Source organism: Mobula birostris, chromosome 1, assembly GCF_030028105.1.
Source record: "Mobula birostris isolate sMobBir1 chromosome 1, sMobBir1.hap1, whole genome shotgun sequence".
NCBI lineage: Eukaryota > Metazoa > Chordata > Chondrichthyes > Myliobatiformes > Myliobatidae > Mobula > Mobula birostris.
In genome coordinates this window covers 32,255,646-32,273,235 of record NC_092370.1, presented here as the reverse complement: position 1 = coordinate 32,273,235, position 17,590 = coordinate 32,255,646, and the positions used below count along the sequence as shown (strand labels likewise).

The 17,590-nt window shown below is 39.6% G+C and overlaps 1 protein-coding gene across 6 annotated transcripts in view; it reads right to left on the bottom strand.

Annotated features, from left to right (window-relative positions):
• Nucleotides 1-17,590, bottom strand: part of LOC140195332 (junctophilin-1-like) — a 156,608-nt gene that overhangs the window by 127,516 nt on the left and 11,502 nt on the right. For 5 of the 6 annotated variants that reach the window (XM_072253494.1, XM_072253466.1, XM_072253476.1 and 2 more), the window contains exon 2: nucleotides 5,321-6,080. The exons of the other annotated variant lie outside the window; for it this stretch is intronic. In XM_072253494.1, the coding sequence (XP_072109595.1) occupies nucleotides 5,321-6,080 (760 nt within the window). The remainder of the gene's footprint in view (nucleotides 1-5,320; nucleotides 6,081-17,590) is intronic. 6 annotated transcript variants of the gene reach the window in all.

Here is a 17,590-nt window from a genome sequence, read left to right as displayed (position 1 = left end):
GAACCAGTTTAGGGAACCTTGGTTCTTGAGAGATACTGAGGCTCTGGTTAAGAAAAAGAAGGAGATGCATAGCTTGTATAAGCAGATGGGAACAAATGAGGTACTTAAGGAACATAAGGAATACAAGAGAACAGTTCAGAAGGAAATCTGGAGGGCAAAATGAAGACATGAGGATGCTCTAGCAGACAAGGTGAAGGAGAATCCCAAGAGCTTCTACAGGTATATTAAGAGCAAAAGGATAGCAAGGGACAAAATTGGTCCCCTGGAAGACCAGAGTGATAATCTAAGCGTGGAGCCAAAAGAGATGGGGGAAATCTTCAACATTTTTTTTTGCATCTGTATTAACTTGGGAGATAGACACAGAGTCTATAGATGTGAGGCAAAGCAGCAGCAAGGTCATGGACCCTATACAGATTACAGAGAAGGAGGTGTTTGCTGTCTTCAGGCAAATTAGGGTGGATAAATTGCCAGGGCCTGACAAGGTGCTCCATCGGATTCTGTGGGAGGTTAGTGCCGAAATTGCAGGGGCCCTGGCAGAGGTAGTTGAAATATTTTTATTGACAGGTTAGGTACCAGAGGATTGGAGGATAGCTAATGTTGCTCCATTGTTTCAGTAAGGCTCTGAGAATAAGCCAGGAAATTATGGGCCAATGAGACTGACATCATTTCTGGGAAAGTTATTGAAAGGTCTTCTAAAGTACCGGATTTGTATTTGGATAGATAGGGGCTGTTTAGGGATAGTCAACATGGCTTTGTGCACAGTAAGTCATGTTTTACCAATCTCATAGTTTTTTGAGGAAGTTACCAGGAAAGTTGATGAAGGAAAGGCACTGGAAGTTGTCTACATGGACTTTTGTAAGACCTTTGACAAGGTTCCACATGGGAAGTTGGTCAAGAAGATTCGGTTGCTTGACACTCAAGATGAGATAGTAAATTAGACTAAATATTAACTTAGTGGGAGGAGCCAAAGAGTGGTTGTAGATGGTTGTCTTTCTGACTGGAGGCCTGTGACTAGTGGTATGCCACAGGGATCAGTGCTTGGTCAATTGTTTTTTATCTATATCAATGATCTGTTTGATAATGTAGTAAATTGGATCAGCAAATTTGCGGATGATGCTAAGATTGGGGATGTAGTGGATAGTCAAAGCTTGCAGCAGGATCTAGATCAGATGGAAAATGGGCTGAAAAATGGCAGATGAAATTTAATGCAGACAAGTGTGAGTTGTTGCATTCTGGGAGGACCAACCAGGGTAGGTCTTACACGGTCAGCAGTAGGGCACTGAGGAGTGTGGTAGAACAGGGATCTGGGAATATGGGATCCATAATCTCTTGAAAGTGGTGTCACAGGTAGATAAGGTCATAAAGAAAGCTTTTGACACATTGAGCTTCACAGATCAAAGTACTGAGTACAGCAGTTGGGATGTTATATTGAAATTGTGTAAGACATTGGTGAGGGCTAATTTTTAGCATTGTGTCCAGTTTTGGTCACCTACCTGCAAGATAGATGTAAATAAAATTGGAGGAGTGCAGAGAAAATTTACAAGGTTGTTGCCGGGTCTTGAGGACCTGAGTAATAGGGCTTTATTCTCTAGAACATACAAGATTGATGGGAGATTTGATAGAGGTATACAAAATGATGAGGGGTACAGATAGGCTAAATTTAAGCAGGCATTCTCCACTGAGATTAGTTGATAACTACAACTAGAAGCCATGGGTTAAGCATGACAGGTGAAATGTTTAAGGGGAACATGAGGGGAAACTTCTTCATTCAGAGGGGTGGTGAAGGTGTGGGACAACTTGGCAGTGAAAGTGGTGGATGCAGGGTCAATTTCAATAGCTAAGATAAATTTGGATAGGTACCTGGATGGGACAGCTATGGATGGGCTATGGTCCAGGTGCAGGTCAATGGGAGTAGGCAGATTAACAGTTTGGCACATACTAGAAGGGCCTGTTTCTGTGCTATTATGTTCTATGACTGTATGGCCTCATCTCCATTAGAAATGGACAATCCATTATTATGAGGTGGTACTCTCTAGTTCTGGTTTCCTGCATGAGGAGAAGTCATTATCTCAGCATCTATCTTCAGAATTTTCTGTGTTTCAATAAGATCTCCTCTCATTCTTCTAAGCTCCAATAAGCACTGGCAAACTTTGCTGATAAAATAGCTTTTACTATTATTCTCAATAGGATTCAAGTGGCAAATTTCAAGCACGACAGCTCAGTGCCTTCAAACTTCTCAAAACTCAGAAAGAACCCAGTATGAGTGTTCAAATGTTGAAGGCTGGAATAAGAGGCATTGACAGAAAGAGAAATTCATACATTCTGTTGGAACAGATCAAATAAAATTAACATTTTATTTTGAGATACAGCACGTAACAGTCTCTTCTGGCCCAATGAACCCATGCCTCTGAACCGCACCTGTGTGACCAATTAGCCTACTACTAACCCACATGTGGGATTAAACCGGAGCACCTGGGAGAAACCCACCCGGTTATGGGCAGAAATTACAAACTCCTTGCAGACACCGGTGGAACTGACCCCAAGCTACTGATGTAGTAACAGCGTTACAGTAACTGCTCTGCTACCCTGCTGTCATGACGAAAACTAAATTCGTTACTTAGGTTCATCAGTGTCACAGACCTAACACAAGTATAGTTCATGTGGGCCCATGTAGGGAAGAGAAGGTGGGGCACTCCAAATTTTATAAATTTTTTTCTTAAAATCAGAATTTGGAGACACTGTGTTAGGAACAGGACATTTAGCACCTTAAGTTTGTTCCACCATTCAGTTCCATAACACACAAGTCATTGCTTCTGTAGGCCACTGATGCACCTTCAATCACTCCAAAAGACTGAAGTAGGGTAAATACTGAAAGGCTTTTATTCGCAGTAAAATATGACTTCCAGCATGCTGAGTGTCTGCTCCTGGTCTGAGAGGGAGGAGCAAGGCGAAATCACCTTTATTCAAGGGTCTGTGGGAGGAGCCACAGGGGCAGTCAGCAGAGGGGCGTGTCCAGACAGTTAACTCAGTTACAACATATATATATGGTTTACCACAACTATTAATGAAAAAAAATCTTTCACCATTTTTCCTAGTAATTCCAGCCACTTTTTCAGTGTCTTTTTGTAATCAACCTAGTTTCAATGAGGTTATTTTTAAGAGGTGTTTTGGTTATCACTATAAAAATCTAGCTCTTCTTTCCAAGGTTTAGTGTTTTGTTCTGATTCTTTTCTATTATTTAATCTATTGAATGCTTTAGTCATCTGGGTTTCCTGTTAGTCTCAATTCTTGACTCAAAATACAATGCCTATGTCTCGTAAAAATAATGCATCTTTTATATCGGTTATTTCAGAATAAGATCTTTAACAAAAATGAAGGTCTTGCTCGAAGAACTGGAAAACGACTGTAAATAAGGTGGGACAGCAGAAACCTGATTGGTTGAGGATTAACCAAGCAATAGGGACAGATGGCAGGAATTGGGTATATATACCACCGGACCTGATGTGGCTAGGCATCACCCCTGAGTTTGTCATCGAAACATCGGTTAAAATTGACACCTGTACCCCACTGGAAGCCCGAGAAGAGTCTATGCATCATACATGCCAGAAAACCACTAGATCCTTTTTCAATAAGACCACTAGTTCAATGGGCAAAGTGAGAGAACAACTATTACATCTGTCATGATTTCATTGGATGACATCGGAGCAGGTTTAGGTCATTCAGCCTATTGAGTCTGATCTGCCATTTAATAATGGCTGATTTATTTTTCCTCTCAAGTTCATTCTCCTTCCTTCTTCCCGCAAGCTTTGACACCCTTACTAATCAAGAACCTATCAATCCCTGCTTTAAATATAATCAGGTTCAGATTTATTATCGCTGTCTTATATAACGTGAGAATGACTTGCCCTCCACAGTCATCTGTGGCAATAAATTCCAAAGATTCACCTGTCAGCCAATCTTCTAGAACCTGTTCTGAAATACCTTAGGCTCCTCTTGTTTAGCAGCTTTGCATGCGGTACCTTGTCATGTGCCTTCTAAAAATCCAAGCGAACAACATCCACCGGCAGCAACACACACAAAATGCTGCAGGAACTCAGCAGGCCAGGCAGCACCTACAGAAATGAGTAAACAGCCAATGTTTCAGGTCAAGACGCTTCATGCTGCCTGGCCTGCTGAGTTCCTGCAAGATTTTGTGTGTGTTGCTTTGGATTCCCAGCATCTGCAGACTTTCTTGTGCTTGTGGACATCCACTGATTCTCCTCTGTCTATCCTGCCTGTTACTTCCTCAAAGAATCCCAACAGCCCTGTCAGGTAAGATCTCCCCTTAAGGAAACCATGCTGACTTCAGCCTGTTGAGAAAAAGACTGAACATAAATATGATAAAAATGTTATAGGACATCATTACTTGTCGCAATTTGAAGTAACCAGGCACAATTAAATTAGAAATTAGAGTCAATAATGTATTGGATCATTTGATTGTATACTTGCAAATTATGGTGGCAAATAGCACTTCGTTTGTCACCAGATTATGAAGCATACAAACGTTCTCAAACCAGTCCCAAACCTTCAGGAGCACATAATGCAAATTCTATAATGTACTAGGAAAGAAGCAAATTCAAATGGCTTTGAAAATCCTTTTTTAAATTACTTGCTACAATGGTTGCGAACCTACAATTTTTACTATCCTTATTTGTATCATATCATCAATATTATCCAATTTCACTTTGTAGTACAATTGTAATTTTCCAAATGGATAAATGAGGAACTTCAGCTTCACAGTATTGGTCAGGCAAGAACAAAAGTGGTTCAACAGAAGCAACATTGTTTTATGGGCAAGGAGCGGAGTAATCCCTTTGTTATTCTCACCCACGACATAAAATAGTTAAATCAGCCAATGTGTAAGAGTGCAAAGAAAGTCCTGAAAGCAGAAATCACTTTGACTGATGCAAACGAAGACCAGTTCTTCATGAGTTAACTTCAGTTAAAGAACAACACATTAAGAAACCAGAAAAGTAATATCGCTAAAATATGCGGCCTCAGGCTGAGAAGATATACAGTAATTGCTGAGTCACACATTTTTAAAGAAATAGAACTTCAGAAGCAAAAATATTCATCATTTTTTTTGTGAATCTGCATTCCTTCATTAAATTGTTACAATGAGGGAACAACACAAAAGTGGTCGGAGACAAATCTCATTGTACTTTTTTATCTTAAATGTAATTTTTAAAGATATTTTCTGATTTTATTTGTATTAATAATGTTTAAAATAACTTCAGAATTTAGTCAGAGCACAGCAAGGCATTACTGTATGATTACTCACCTTGAAGCTGCTATATCCACCTTTGTTCTGGCAATTGCCGCGGCTCGATGTGCTCCTTCTATCGCTCTCTCCACTTTTTCTTTAATTTTGCTGGTTCTAATGGGTATAAGGTGCTTTTTCTTTCCTCGAACCAAAAAGTTATTTTTATATTTTCCCTCTTCTTTTGTGCCATCGGGAAAGGTAGTACATCCATAACCATTCCTCTGGCTATTCAGCCATTCTCCCTCATACTTCATACCATTTGAACGTTCACTTACACCAAACCCACTGCGTTTATCATTTTTCCATTCCCCCATATACGATTCAGTTGTAGTAGCATCAACGTGATCTTCTACTGGTAAATATTCAGAATCACCTTCTCCAAAACTGATTGTAGAATTAGCATCACTATTTGCTGAACTTATTCTGCTCATCGACGCTTCACTCCGAGCAGAGCTGCGTTTGCTGGCCAGAGACGACTTGGACTCAGACCTTTTGAGCTTTAGATTTCCCAGGAGCGATCCTCTTCTGAAAAAGCCCTTTTTCTTGCCAGTCATTAATTCTGTGTCACTGTGAAAGGTGAGGACAAACCCACCTCTTGTCCCAGCCGGACTATCAGCAGCTATATCATGTAGAATTGTGCCATTGCTCTGTTCACTTCGAAGAGACGCTAGCGAGGTGCGTAGCGGTGAACGGATGACTGTAGCCATTCCAAATGGTACACTCTGGCGTGCACCATATCCGTGACGCATTCCTCCAGCCCATTGTCCCTGGTACGTTCCTTCAGAACATGGATTAAGAAGGAGTTACAATGTGTAATTAAGCTCAAATTTTAAATACCCAATAGAAAATGCAATGATATTTAAAGCCTATTTTCTGATAATATAGTCAAAATATATGCAGTCTTGTGAATGCGTCAAACAGAAATCTGAAAATAGAAGCATTTAATATTTAGTACGTCTATCAAAAATTAGAATCAACTTAATAACTGCTCAATGGTTCCATTTAATATCAGAGAATGTATACAATATACAGACTGAAATTCTTGTTCTTTGTAAATATCCATGAAAACAGAAGTGTCCCAAAGAATGAGTGACATTAAAAACGTTAGAACCCCAAAGCCCCACAAGAAAGACCATGATCTGTAGTACAACAAAAACTAACCTCTTCACCCAACAATTCGACATACCACAGATTCCCTCATTCCCTAATAAAAGGACAGAGAGGTGTCACCTTTTCACATTCTGAATGCTCTTTTCTTGCTTCTAAAATTGATTACATGATTTATTATGACTATTAAATATCATATTAGAATCAAAAATTTTCAAAGTTCATTAATCAGAAGGTCTGTAAATTTATATTTTGGTATGATGATTATCACAATTACCAACTGAATTGATAGGTGTCAAACTATTGCAAGACTATTTCTCAAATAACAATTCAAGATGAAGGGTTGAAATCCAAATCCATAAGTATACGCAGGACTAAAATCTATACTACAATGAATTTGCTGATTTTATGTGATATAGCCGTTGAGTAATTATCAGATGACTTGCTATATTTATTATCATGGGAACTAGCTTCCCCAGCATCGACGACATTGTCAAAAGGAGGTGCCTCAAATAATTCCGGCTTGCACTTATTTGGGAAAACTCTTAAAGAACAAAAACTAATTGAAAGATCAGCCGGCATTCCCTTCACTTATTTGGGGTGCTATGCCACTTAAATGGGGCAGTAGACTGTTGCCAAACAGTTTCTAACTGGCACGACGTATACACTTCTTTTAGACACTACACTGTGCTTAGAGCGAACAGTTTTTAAACAGTCAATTGCGTCCACTTGTGTTTAAAAAGCAGAGACTTTTGTCACTGATAGCTGGTGAGAAGTAAGCAGTTAAGACAATTCAGAACCGTTTTGCTCACTGCTGTTTCAAGAACTCAGGCTTGGACATAGCAGAAATGGCCAGGAGTGAATATGAAATGATTTCACAACTTCAACAAGTTATATTTACAAAGAATTTGAAGGTATTAACAATCATCTTGAATGTTACAATGGAAATGAAGATTTGGAAGAAACAATCATTGATAGCATTATATGAAGGTAGTCCATTATGTACATGGTGTCTGCACTGATTTTCTTCATTTACAGTCAATCAAAAGTACAGTTACACTGGATGAATTTCTCCATCAATAACAATTAGGAACTAATACACAGTCTTTAGTATAGTAGTATGATTGCTAGTGCACTGATTTATTCTGTATTTTATTTAAATACGTAATTTGTTACTCAGTTAAACAGTAGTTTGTCTTTTTGATACCTTCTTAACTATTTCCATGAAACTTCAGCAAATTGGGCAACCGCATAATTCGACCAAAATGTCCTAGTCCCGATGTGTCCCAATTAACCAGAACCTACTGTATTTCTTATTGTAATTTATACAGCGCCTTGAAAAAGTATTCAGCCACATAACTATTTTAACATTTCACTCTCATTTTCAAAATTTACAATATATTTAAGTAGCATTTTTGTGCTAATCTACAAAACATTGTGCATCATGTCAAATCAGAAGAAACATTCCAAAACCTGTCAACAATTTACTAAACATTAGAAAACCAAAATTGTGAAGCTGAAAAAGTATTCATCCCCTTTGTAATTACTATGCTAACTTTCCTCAGGTGCAATATTTTGCCTTACCAACTCACCCGCTCTGTTGATGTAGAAAATTGGAGGGTCATCTGTTTTCAATAAATTCATAGGAATAAATACCCCCTCACTTTGCAAGGTTCAACAGTATGGCAGATTTTCAACAGATCAAACCAAAATGAAGATAAAAGAGCATTCAGGACAAGTCAGGGAAATTATAATAGAGAACCACATATCTGGGGAAGGGTACAAGACCATCTCAAAACCAGCAGAACATACCTTGGAGCTCAGTGCAGTCCATCATGTAAAACTGGGAAATCTATGAAACCACAGCCACAATGACTAGGCCAGGACACCGCTCTAAACTTAGTTGCCAGAGGTGCATGGCACTTGTAAGAGAGGCCAATAGTTTCTTTGAGTGAGCTGCAGAAGTCAGTGGAGGAAGGTCTTGTGGTTGATGAGATTAAAGTGGAACTTTTTGGCCTCAACAGTAAGCTGTATGTTTGCCGTAAATCTAATACTGCACATCAGCCAAGTAACACCATCCCTTCTGTAAAGTATGGTGGAGGTAGCATCACACTATGGAGATACTGACAAGTGTGAGGTATTGCACGTTGGAAGGACAAACCAATGTAGAACATACAGGGTTAATGGTAAGGCACTGAGGAGTGCAGTGGAACAGAGGGATCTGGGAATACAGATACAAAATTCCCTAAAAGTGTCGTCACAGGTAGATAGGGTCGTAAAGACAGCTTTTGGTACATTGGCCTTTATTAATCGAAGTATTGAGTATAAGAGCTGGAATGTTATGATGAGGTTGTATAAGGCATTGGTGAGGCCGAATCTGGAGTATTGTGTTCAGTTTTGGTCACCAAATTACAGGAAGGATATAAATAAGGTTGAAAGAGTGCAGAGAAGGTTTACAAGGATGTTGCCGGGACTTGAGAAACTCAGTTACAGAGAAAGGTTGAATAGGTTAGGACTTTATTCCCTGGAGCGTAGAAGAATGAGGGGAGATTTGATAGAGGTATATAAAATTATGATGGGTATAGATAGAGTGAATGCAAGCAGGCTTTTTCCACTGAGGCAAGGGGAGAAAAAAGCCAGAGGACATTTGTTAAAGGTGAGGGGGGAAAAGTTTAAAGGGAACATTGGGGGGGGGGGCTTCTTCACACAGAGAGTGGTGGGAGTATGGAATGAGCTGCCAGACGAGGTGGTAAATGCGGGTTCTTTTTTAACATTTAAGAATAAATTGGACAGATACATGGATGGGAGGTGTATGGAGGGATATGGTCCCTCTGCAGGTCGGTGGGACTAGGCAGAAAATGGTTCCGCACAGCCAAGAAAGGCCAAAGGGCCTGTTTCTGTGCTGTAGTTTCTATGGTTTCTATGGTTCTATGCTTTTCAGCAGCAGGGACTGAAAATCTGCTCAGGATTGATGGGAAGATGAATGCAGCTAAATATAGAGAGGTCCTAGATAAAAACTTGCTAGCCTCTGCTGGAAAGCTTAAACTGGGGAGGAAATTCATCTTTCAGCAGGATAACAGCCCAAAGCACACTGCCAGAGCAACCACGGAGTGGTTTCAAATGAAGAAAATTGATGTCCTTGAGTGGCCCAGTCAGAGTCCTGACCTTAACCCAATCGAATATCTCTGTGATGACCTCAAGATTAACCTGGCACAGCTTGAGCAGTTTTGCAAGGAGGAATGGGCAAATCTTGCTCCAGTACATTGTGCAAAGCTAAAAGAGACTTATTCAAAAGGACTACTAGATGTAATGACTGTGAGAGGTGGTTTAACTAAGCACTGAGCAAAGGGAGAGGAAAACTTTTAAACTGCTGACATTTCAGTTTTCGAATTTTTTTTCATGCTTTACTATTTTCCATGTTTTTTGGGCTCTACTGTGAAATAAAGGTGCAGGTGATCCACAAATAAAAATTCTCAGTTAAATTGATCAAAATCTCTGGTTGTAATACTCAAAGGGTTGGGGGCTGAATACTTTTACAAGACACTATAACTTTTTAAAGTATTGCACTGTGGCAAAACAACAAATTTCACGACATATGTCTGTGAAATTAAACCTGATCCTGATTCTTTATCTTAAAATGCATAGAGCAATCTACAAACGTTTGTAAATGTCAATTAGTATAACTAGAAATTCATCACTTTGTCACATTTTCAACAATATTCCACTTTGTGTTTACCATTGGTGGGGGTCAACCATGGATATTATGTACTAACTAACTACGTGATACCCCAGCTAGGGTGGTATAATATGGAGAGCAGACTATTGCCCGTGCAGCAGGCTCTCCCTCTCCACACAGCTGACGAATCCAAAGGAACAGCTGAGACTGATACAGTTTGGCACTAGTGGCATTGCAGGAGCTGTCAGTCAGCATTGAACTCAATATAGGGACTCCAGCTTCAGATTTTTCCTCAGGGTTTACTCCTGAAAGCTTCCCAATGAGTGGATATAGACGCAAGGCAGCAGGGGCTAGAGTTTTAGGTTTTCTTCTCCTGGATGAGCTGCCATCCATGGCTGATGAGGCCAGCTGCCCAGAACAACTGGTTTTATGGCCCCTTTGCCCCTGATCCTGTCGGCAGAAATAGTTCTGCCCAGTTTAGTAGTTAAGCCACATGTGAAGTTCAGGAGCTGGACTTGGTTGTCAGAGTCTATTTGGAGATGCACGTCGTTGTGAGTGCATTTAATGAGTAGTGGGTGATTACCCCACTAATCCCCTTCTACCCCTCCCTCCCCCTCGGCTATGACAACCTCAAGGAACCAGTATCTACCACCTTGGCAGAATCCCGCTACATCTAGACGAAAGATAACACAAGATATACTGCAACTGGGTGGTGGTGGGAGTTCTGCAATCTAGGCAACCTGGACTGTGCTGACTAAATTAATTTCATATAAGCTGTGAAATAAGCTACTCCAGTAATTCAGTCAGGTATATTACAGCATTTTAAAGTACATACCTAAAAGAGGTAAAGTTCCAAAGCAGTGCCCTTGACTTTCATAGAAATTATGCGGAGAGTATGCAATATCTTTAAGAATTCAGAATCATTTTAAATCTCAGTTTGAAGCCACAAGAACAAATCTCATCTGTTATCTTTCTGCAAAGTTGTTCATTAAATGAAAAATATTAAATATTAAAGCTGCTTAAATACATTAGCCACTTCAGAAGCAAAATCTGACCAATCCTCTTCCATATTAGTGAGTATTAAGAGTACTTTCATGAACATACATGATATACTTTTTTGACTACACCCTTGTTAAATATTGTCATATTGAGTTTATCAAAGCAACTTTGTAAAGGAAACACTTTTCTATTTTTGTTTTACAAAGTATTAGGAAAATGTAACGGATGCTTTAGTTTTCGTAAGAGCTTGAGGAAGAAGCCAATGACATTTTAAACATTACTGTGTTTCAGATTGTGCTAGAACGCAAAAAGAGATGTGATCACTCCATGGTTCATTTTTACTAATTCTTGTGAATCTCTCAGACTGAATTACAGAAACACTGCAAAAAATTAATTATATTACAAAGATGCAATATAACATTGGTTAGAACAGCATGGAATCCAGACACTCTGATAATACTTATTGTTGGCACGTCTGAAATGCTGAGCACTTCACTGAAAACAATTAATTTCCTTCATATCTGAGTGGATTGTGTTTTGCTTTGGAAAGAGCTTGTAGCCAAAACAAAGTTTTGGAAATGTATCAAAGTTGTTATGGTACCTTAACAAATTATTAAAATTAACAACAAGGAAAGCTCCTAAGGCTGCCAACGACCAATCAAGTTATTCCTACACTTAGATTCACCAGCTTCAGAAATAAATTCTGTTACTTATCTACTTGTCATTGTCTCTTAACGTTAATATAATCCAATTATTTACTGCAGTCAGCTGAACCAACTTGTAGTTAACCATTTCCTTGGAAATAAATATTACTGTTACTGAAAAACAAACCTTGGATTTTGGGCTATATATTATCAGTAGAATTATGAAATAATTTCAGCTTTATCTTTTAATTTTTGCATTAATATTAGATGATACAATTTTATATTGCAGAATATTTTGCCATTCCAACAAGCTCCATGGAAACCATTATGTAATAGGCTACGCATAATGTATGATTGGATCATCTGAACAGAGGAATCATTTCGGATTAATGAGGAAAGTAAGTTGGGTAAGACATATGGCAGGCAGGCAGAGAGTCAAGGGATATCATACTAGTGTAGTGTTTGCCTAAAAAAGCTGGTCACATTTGACTTTCAATTTCTAACACTGAGAGGCATACAGGAGTACACTGAAAGCTTCAAGGAAGGAGGTGAATATGCTGGAGAGAGTGCAGAGGAGATTCATCAGGATCCAGATCGAATGATTTTGGTTTTGGGGAAGAGATTAGATTAGCTGGACTTGTTTTCTCTGGAGTGAAGGAGGAGAGGGTGATCTGATGGAAGTATACAAACTTATAAGGGGCATAGTTAGGGCAGAGGGTCAGAATCTTTCCCCCCCATAGTCAAAAACAAGAGGGCACAAGTTCAGGGTCAGAAGGATCTTGAGGGGAAAGGCTTTGTTTCACGCTCAGAGTGATCAACATCTGAAAATACCAGAGAAAACGCTGGAGTCGGATACAATCACTATGTTTAAGAGTAATGTTGACAGACATTTAAATAGGCAAGGCATTGAAGAATAAAGACAGTGTGGGCAAATTGGATTAACGTCAATGGGGAAAAATATTGATGTAGACATGGTGGGTTAGAGAACCCATTTCTATGCTACACAAGTTTACGACTCCAATGGTATACTACAATAATGATTTATCAATTTTTAGCATATATTCAAAAACTCTTCTCTCAACACTGTCACTACCCCAAACCTATCACATTCCTTGCTTGGTTTCCACTTCAAGACGCACATTTATTTACTCCAATTAGGGAAGGAAATCAAAGTACACTGTCTTTGGTCTCCATGCAATAACTTTTCATAGTTTAGGTAAAAATATCCTTCTGTATCGTGGAGATATACCCCTCTTCAGCAGGTACTTTACTTTCATGACGTACAGTTGATAGTCTTTGCCCATTTCAAATCAGGCCTTTATTGAAGCCTTAATTCCTCTCACTACTACCTTGATTATTCCAAAGGACAAAATTAGCTCAGAAAAAGATCATGTTGCCCTTACCCTAATTTATCAAATCATCCCTTACCCTTATGCTCATCAATCTATGATGAATCCAGCAATATCTAGATCTTAATAATTCTCGTATTTGTTACTTGATTGTTCTTTGATCTTGTCTGTCCAGTTACCTGTAAGCCAAACCCTCTGAAAATATGCACTTTCCAATTCTGACCTTCAGCTGACATGGCCTTAGTCTCTGCAACTGCTTCAGCGAACTTCTCTGCCTCTCTACAACTCTCTTTAAACAGAGTGGATGTGGCAAAGTTGTTTCCCGTGATGGGGGAGTCTAGTACGAGAGGGCATGACTTAAGAATTGAAGGGCGCCCATTCTGAACAGAAATGCGAAGAAATTGTTTTAGTCAGAGGGTGGTGAATCTATGGAATTTGTTGCCACGGGCAGCAGTGGAGGCCAAGTCATTGGTGTATTTAAGGCAGAGATTGATAGGTATCTGAGTAGCCAGGGCATCAAAGGTTATGGTGAGAAGGCGGGGCAGTGGGACTAAATGGGAGAATGGATCAGCTCATGATAAAAAGGCGGAGCAGACTTGATGGGCCGAATGGCCGACTTCTGCTCCTTTGTCTTATGGTCTTATGGTCTCTACTTGCTTCAAGATCTTCCTTAAACATACATGTTTAACCCAGTTTGGATCACCTGCACCAAGTGCATCTTGTTAGATATGCTTCCATGAAGGACCTTGGAACACTTGAATGGCTTAGCATTTCCAGAAAAATGGGAGCCACTTGCCAAGGCCATTCTTCCACATGGCAAGTCTGAAATTGCACTTTGTGGATCCAGTGTCAATGCCCTGCCTGGTGCCAGCTTGACTGCCCACAGAGAGGCCCTGCGAAGTGTCAGGGTTTCATGTGCATAATAGCGGTGAGGCAGGGGATAAGGAAGTAGAGGTGGGAAAAGAGGGTGGGGCTTAGAACATGTCATTACAGACGAAGAAAAACCTTGCAAACTAAAGGCCAATCAGAATCAGGCTTAATATCACCAGCATATGTCATGAAATTTGTTGACTTTGCGTAACAAGTAACTACTGTAGCTCAAAGTATATATATATCTTAAATAGTTAAATTAAATAAGTAGTGCAAAAATAGAAATAAAAAGAGTAGTGAGGTAGTGTTCATGGGTTCAATGTCCATTCAGAAATCTGATGGCGGAGGGGAAGAAGCTGTTCCTGAATCTTTGAGTGTGTGCTTCATATGTACCTCCTTCCTGATGGTAGCAATGAGAACAAGGCATGACCTGGGTGATGGGAGTCCTTAATGATGGATGCTGCCTTTTAGAGGCATCCGTCACATTCTCTAGCTTAGTTAAGCATCTCACCTACCTATTGAATTCTTCCCAATTCCTTAAACCTTTCAAATTTTTAAAAAATTATAGAAGTATTTAAATTTAAATAATTGGAAACAATTAAAATACTTAACTAAAATTACATTTATTCTGAAAATGATAACTTAAACTAACCTACTTGCAATGGTTTCCTTTAATTCAAAGGAAACACTGTTCCTGCTTCAGACTTCTCTCCAGATACGTTGTGGAAAATTACCTCAACTTTTCTGTCAGAGAATGAACTGCGAAGGGTGGTGACTGGTGACTGGCAGCCAGGAAGTGCACACTTTTATATTTATATGGAAATCTGGATCTTGGTGCTTTCATTTGCTCACAAAATTCCAAGCCATTCAATTTTTGTTGGTTACTTTTTATGTCCGTTTTGGATGTTTTTTTAATATAAACATATATTTTATTTCAGCTATGTATAACAGAGTAACAGTTACAGGCAGAAAAATCATTCACCCACACAGCTAATTTATCCACAGAATTCTCATGTTGCTAACACTGAATTCCAAAGGAATTTGTCCTGTTTCTTCTATGAAAACAACAGCTTTTATTCTGCCATCCACATGCCTGCTAACTATTCTGCATGCTAACTTAGCCACGAATAAAAGAAAATTTTAAAGTGCAGAAGGCTTTCTTTAAATTTCACAAATATGATTCACCTAACTGAATTCTGCAGATAACAGAAAAAACTCCTTTGGGTCAAAGTGATCATGAATTTGCAATGTCAATTAGAAATTAAAAACTGGAGGGGTAATCTCTACAGTGCCCATGATATTAACAGCAGGCAGGTTACACAAAGAGATGTAGAAAGGTCATCAACTCCTGAAGATAACACTACATTTCCCTTAAACAACGCTGCCTTACTGACGAGGATTTTCACCTTTCATATTTTTATTTGAGGTGACCTGAGGGTTTTGGTGGAATAGTTTTATCTTGTGTGCTCGCCTGCTTGTTTATGAGTAGTGCAACTTTGCTGCTGATGAGTGAAGATCTGAAGCTTAGCTCGAAGGAACACAATAAAAAATCAACATACTAATAATTCACCAGTTCGCTTTTGTAACTCACCCTGACTCTTAACAGTCTTTTCAATGCTGCAAGGAATTTCTATCATCTTGTGTTTTGTTATACGAGCTTGCTGTGAAACAATGCAGTTGAAAGTTTAAGGATGGTCTATGTTGACTTTCCTCAGCCAACACCTTTTCATGATAAATATTGCTTGCAATGCACTTCCTGTTAGTCACTGTCCATTATGCTGCTGGTATTTAGGACAGAAATGAAGGTCCTCCATCTCTATTTGTTCTTGGCCATATATCATCCCCACACAGTTACAGAAGGATTCCCCATTGCTGTTTCCGTAACAAATTTTTTTGACCAGTCAGGGTTGCTAGCCCTGAGCTGAACACACGAACCTGGAGGACTGGTGGACCGCTCTTCGTCTGGCCTCTACCCTTTGACCTGTTTGGCATGGGTGACCCTACCAAGGGCTAAAGCATAAAGCTGGACTCCAGCCAACATGCTGTAACTCTCTGGGTCACCAAGACACGAAGACCTGCAAACCCTACAAGGTGGCAGTCCTCTTTGAGGGCACGTCCTGTTACTTCTGTAAAACATTCTGTGGCAAAGTGCTACTTTCCAAAGTTCCAAACAAGGCATCCATTAGTCTTGCGAGACCATGGACCTGCACCTGGAAAGTCTTCACTCTCCAGGGCGCAGGCCTGGGTAAGGTTGTATGGAAGACCAGCAGTTGCCCATGCTGCAAGTCTCCCCTCTCCACGACACCAATGTTGTCCAAGGGAAGGGCATTAGGACCCATACAGCTTGGCACCAGTGTCGTTGCAGAGCAATGTGTGATTAAGTGCCTTGCTCAAGGACACAACACGTTGCCTTGGCTGGGGCTCGAAGTCACGACCTTCAGGTCGCTAGTCCAATGCCTTAACCACTTAAGTATATATATATACTGTGTGTGTATATGTGTACACACACATACACAGTTTCTTTATATTATCATGTACTGCTGCCACAAAGTTAAAACATTTCAAGACATATGCTGGTGATATTAAACCGGATTCTAATTCTGACATGCTCTGATCTTTCATTTGTGATGGAAAATATCATGAACTATAATGATAGAATTAATATAAAGGATGGAAGCTTAATCATACACAAAATTGGTTGGTTCTGCTGTTCATTGTCAGCGAGTTGTGTTATGCAAAATCAATGAGGAACCCTGTACATCTGGTTATGAAGTGGCAATGATAAACACTTGGGAGCTGGGTTGCTGTGTCTATCCCATTAGGTGGAGAATGTTGCTCAAAATAAGGATCATGGGAGCGACAGACAAACAGAACTTTTGTAGGAAAGTGAATATAATTATCTTTCATATTTTTAATTTCATCATACATATTAAAACTTTAATGAAAATCCAAATGAATTTAAAATTGACTTGATTGGTAGAGTTGAGTGGAGACTTGTAACAGTCTTTGGAATTGTGTCATAAGTTTCAGCTCATTTTTGTTGGTTGCTTTCAAAAATCCTTTCAGGATCAATAATGTTGGCTATCATGTTCAAGTTTAAGTTTATTGTTATCTGACCGTACATAAAAACAACCAAACAAGACAATGTTACTCCAGACCATGGTACACCCACAAAACATATATCACACACAGCACATAAAACAAAATATTATCACAAATAAATTAATCAGATATAATTCAAAGTGCATGTAGTGCACAGCACTGGTAACAGTAAACAGTTTGCTGTCCTAGTGACGAGACCTCGGTGGCATTAGTCTCAAAGCTGAGGGAGGAAGCTGTTACCCAGTCTGGCAGTCCTGGTCCTGATGCTCCTGTACCTCCTTTCTGAAGGTAGTGGGTCAGATGGGCGGTAGGGATACAACGTATACAACGCTCCCAGTAAATGTCACAAATGGGGGAGGGGAGAAGGGAGGAGGGAGACTCAAGTGATTCTCTTGGCGGTTTTTTACTATTCTCTGTACAGTTTTGTGGTCTGATGCCTTGCAGATTCCGTATTACATAATGATGCAGACAGACAGGACACCCTCGATTGGTGCTCCACTAGAAAATTGTTAGAATAGGGTTGAGGAGACTAACATGTTTC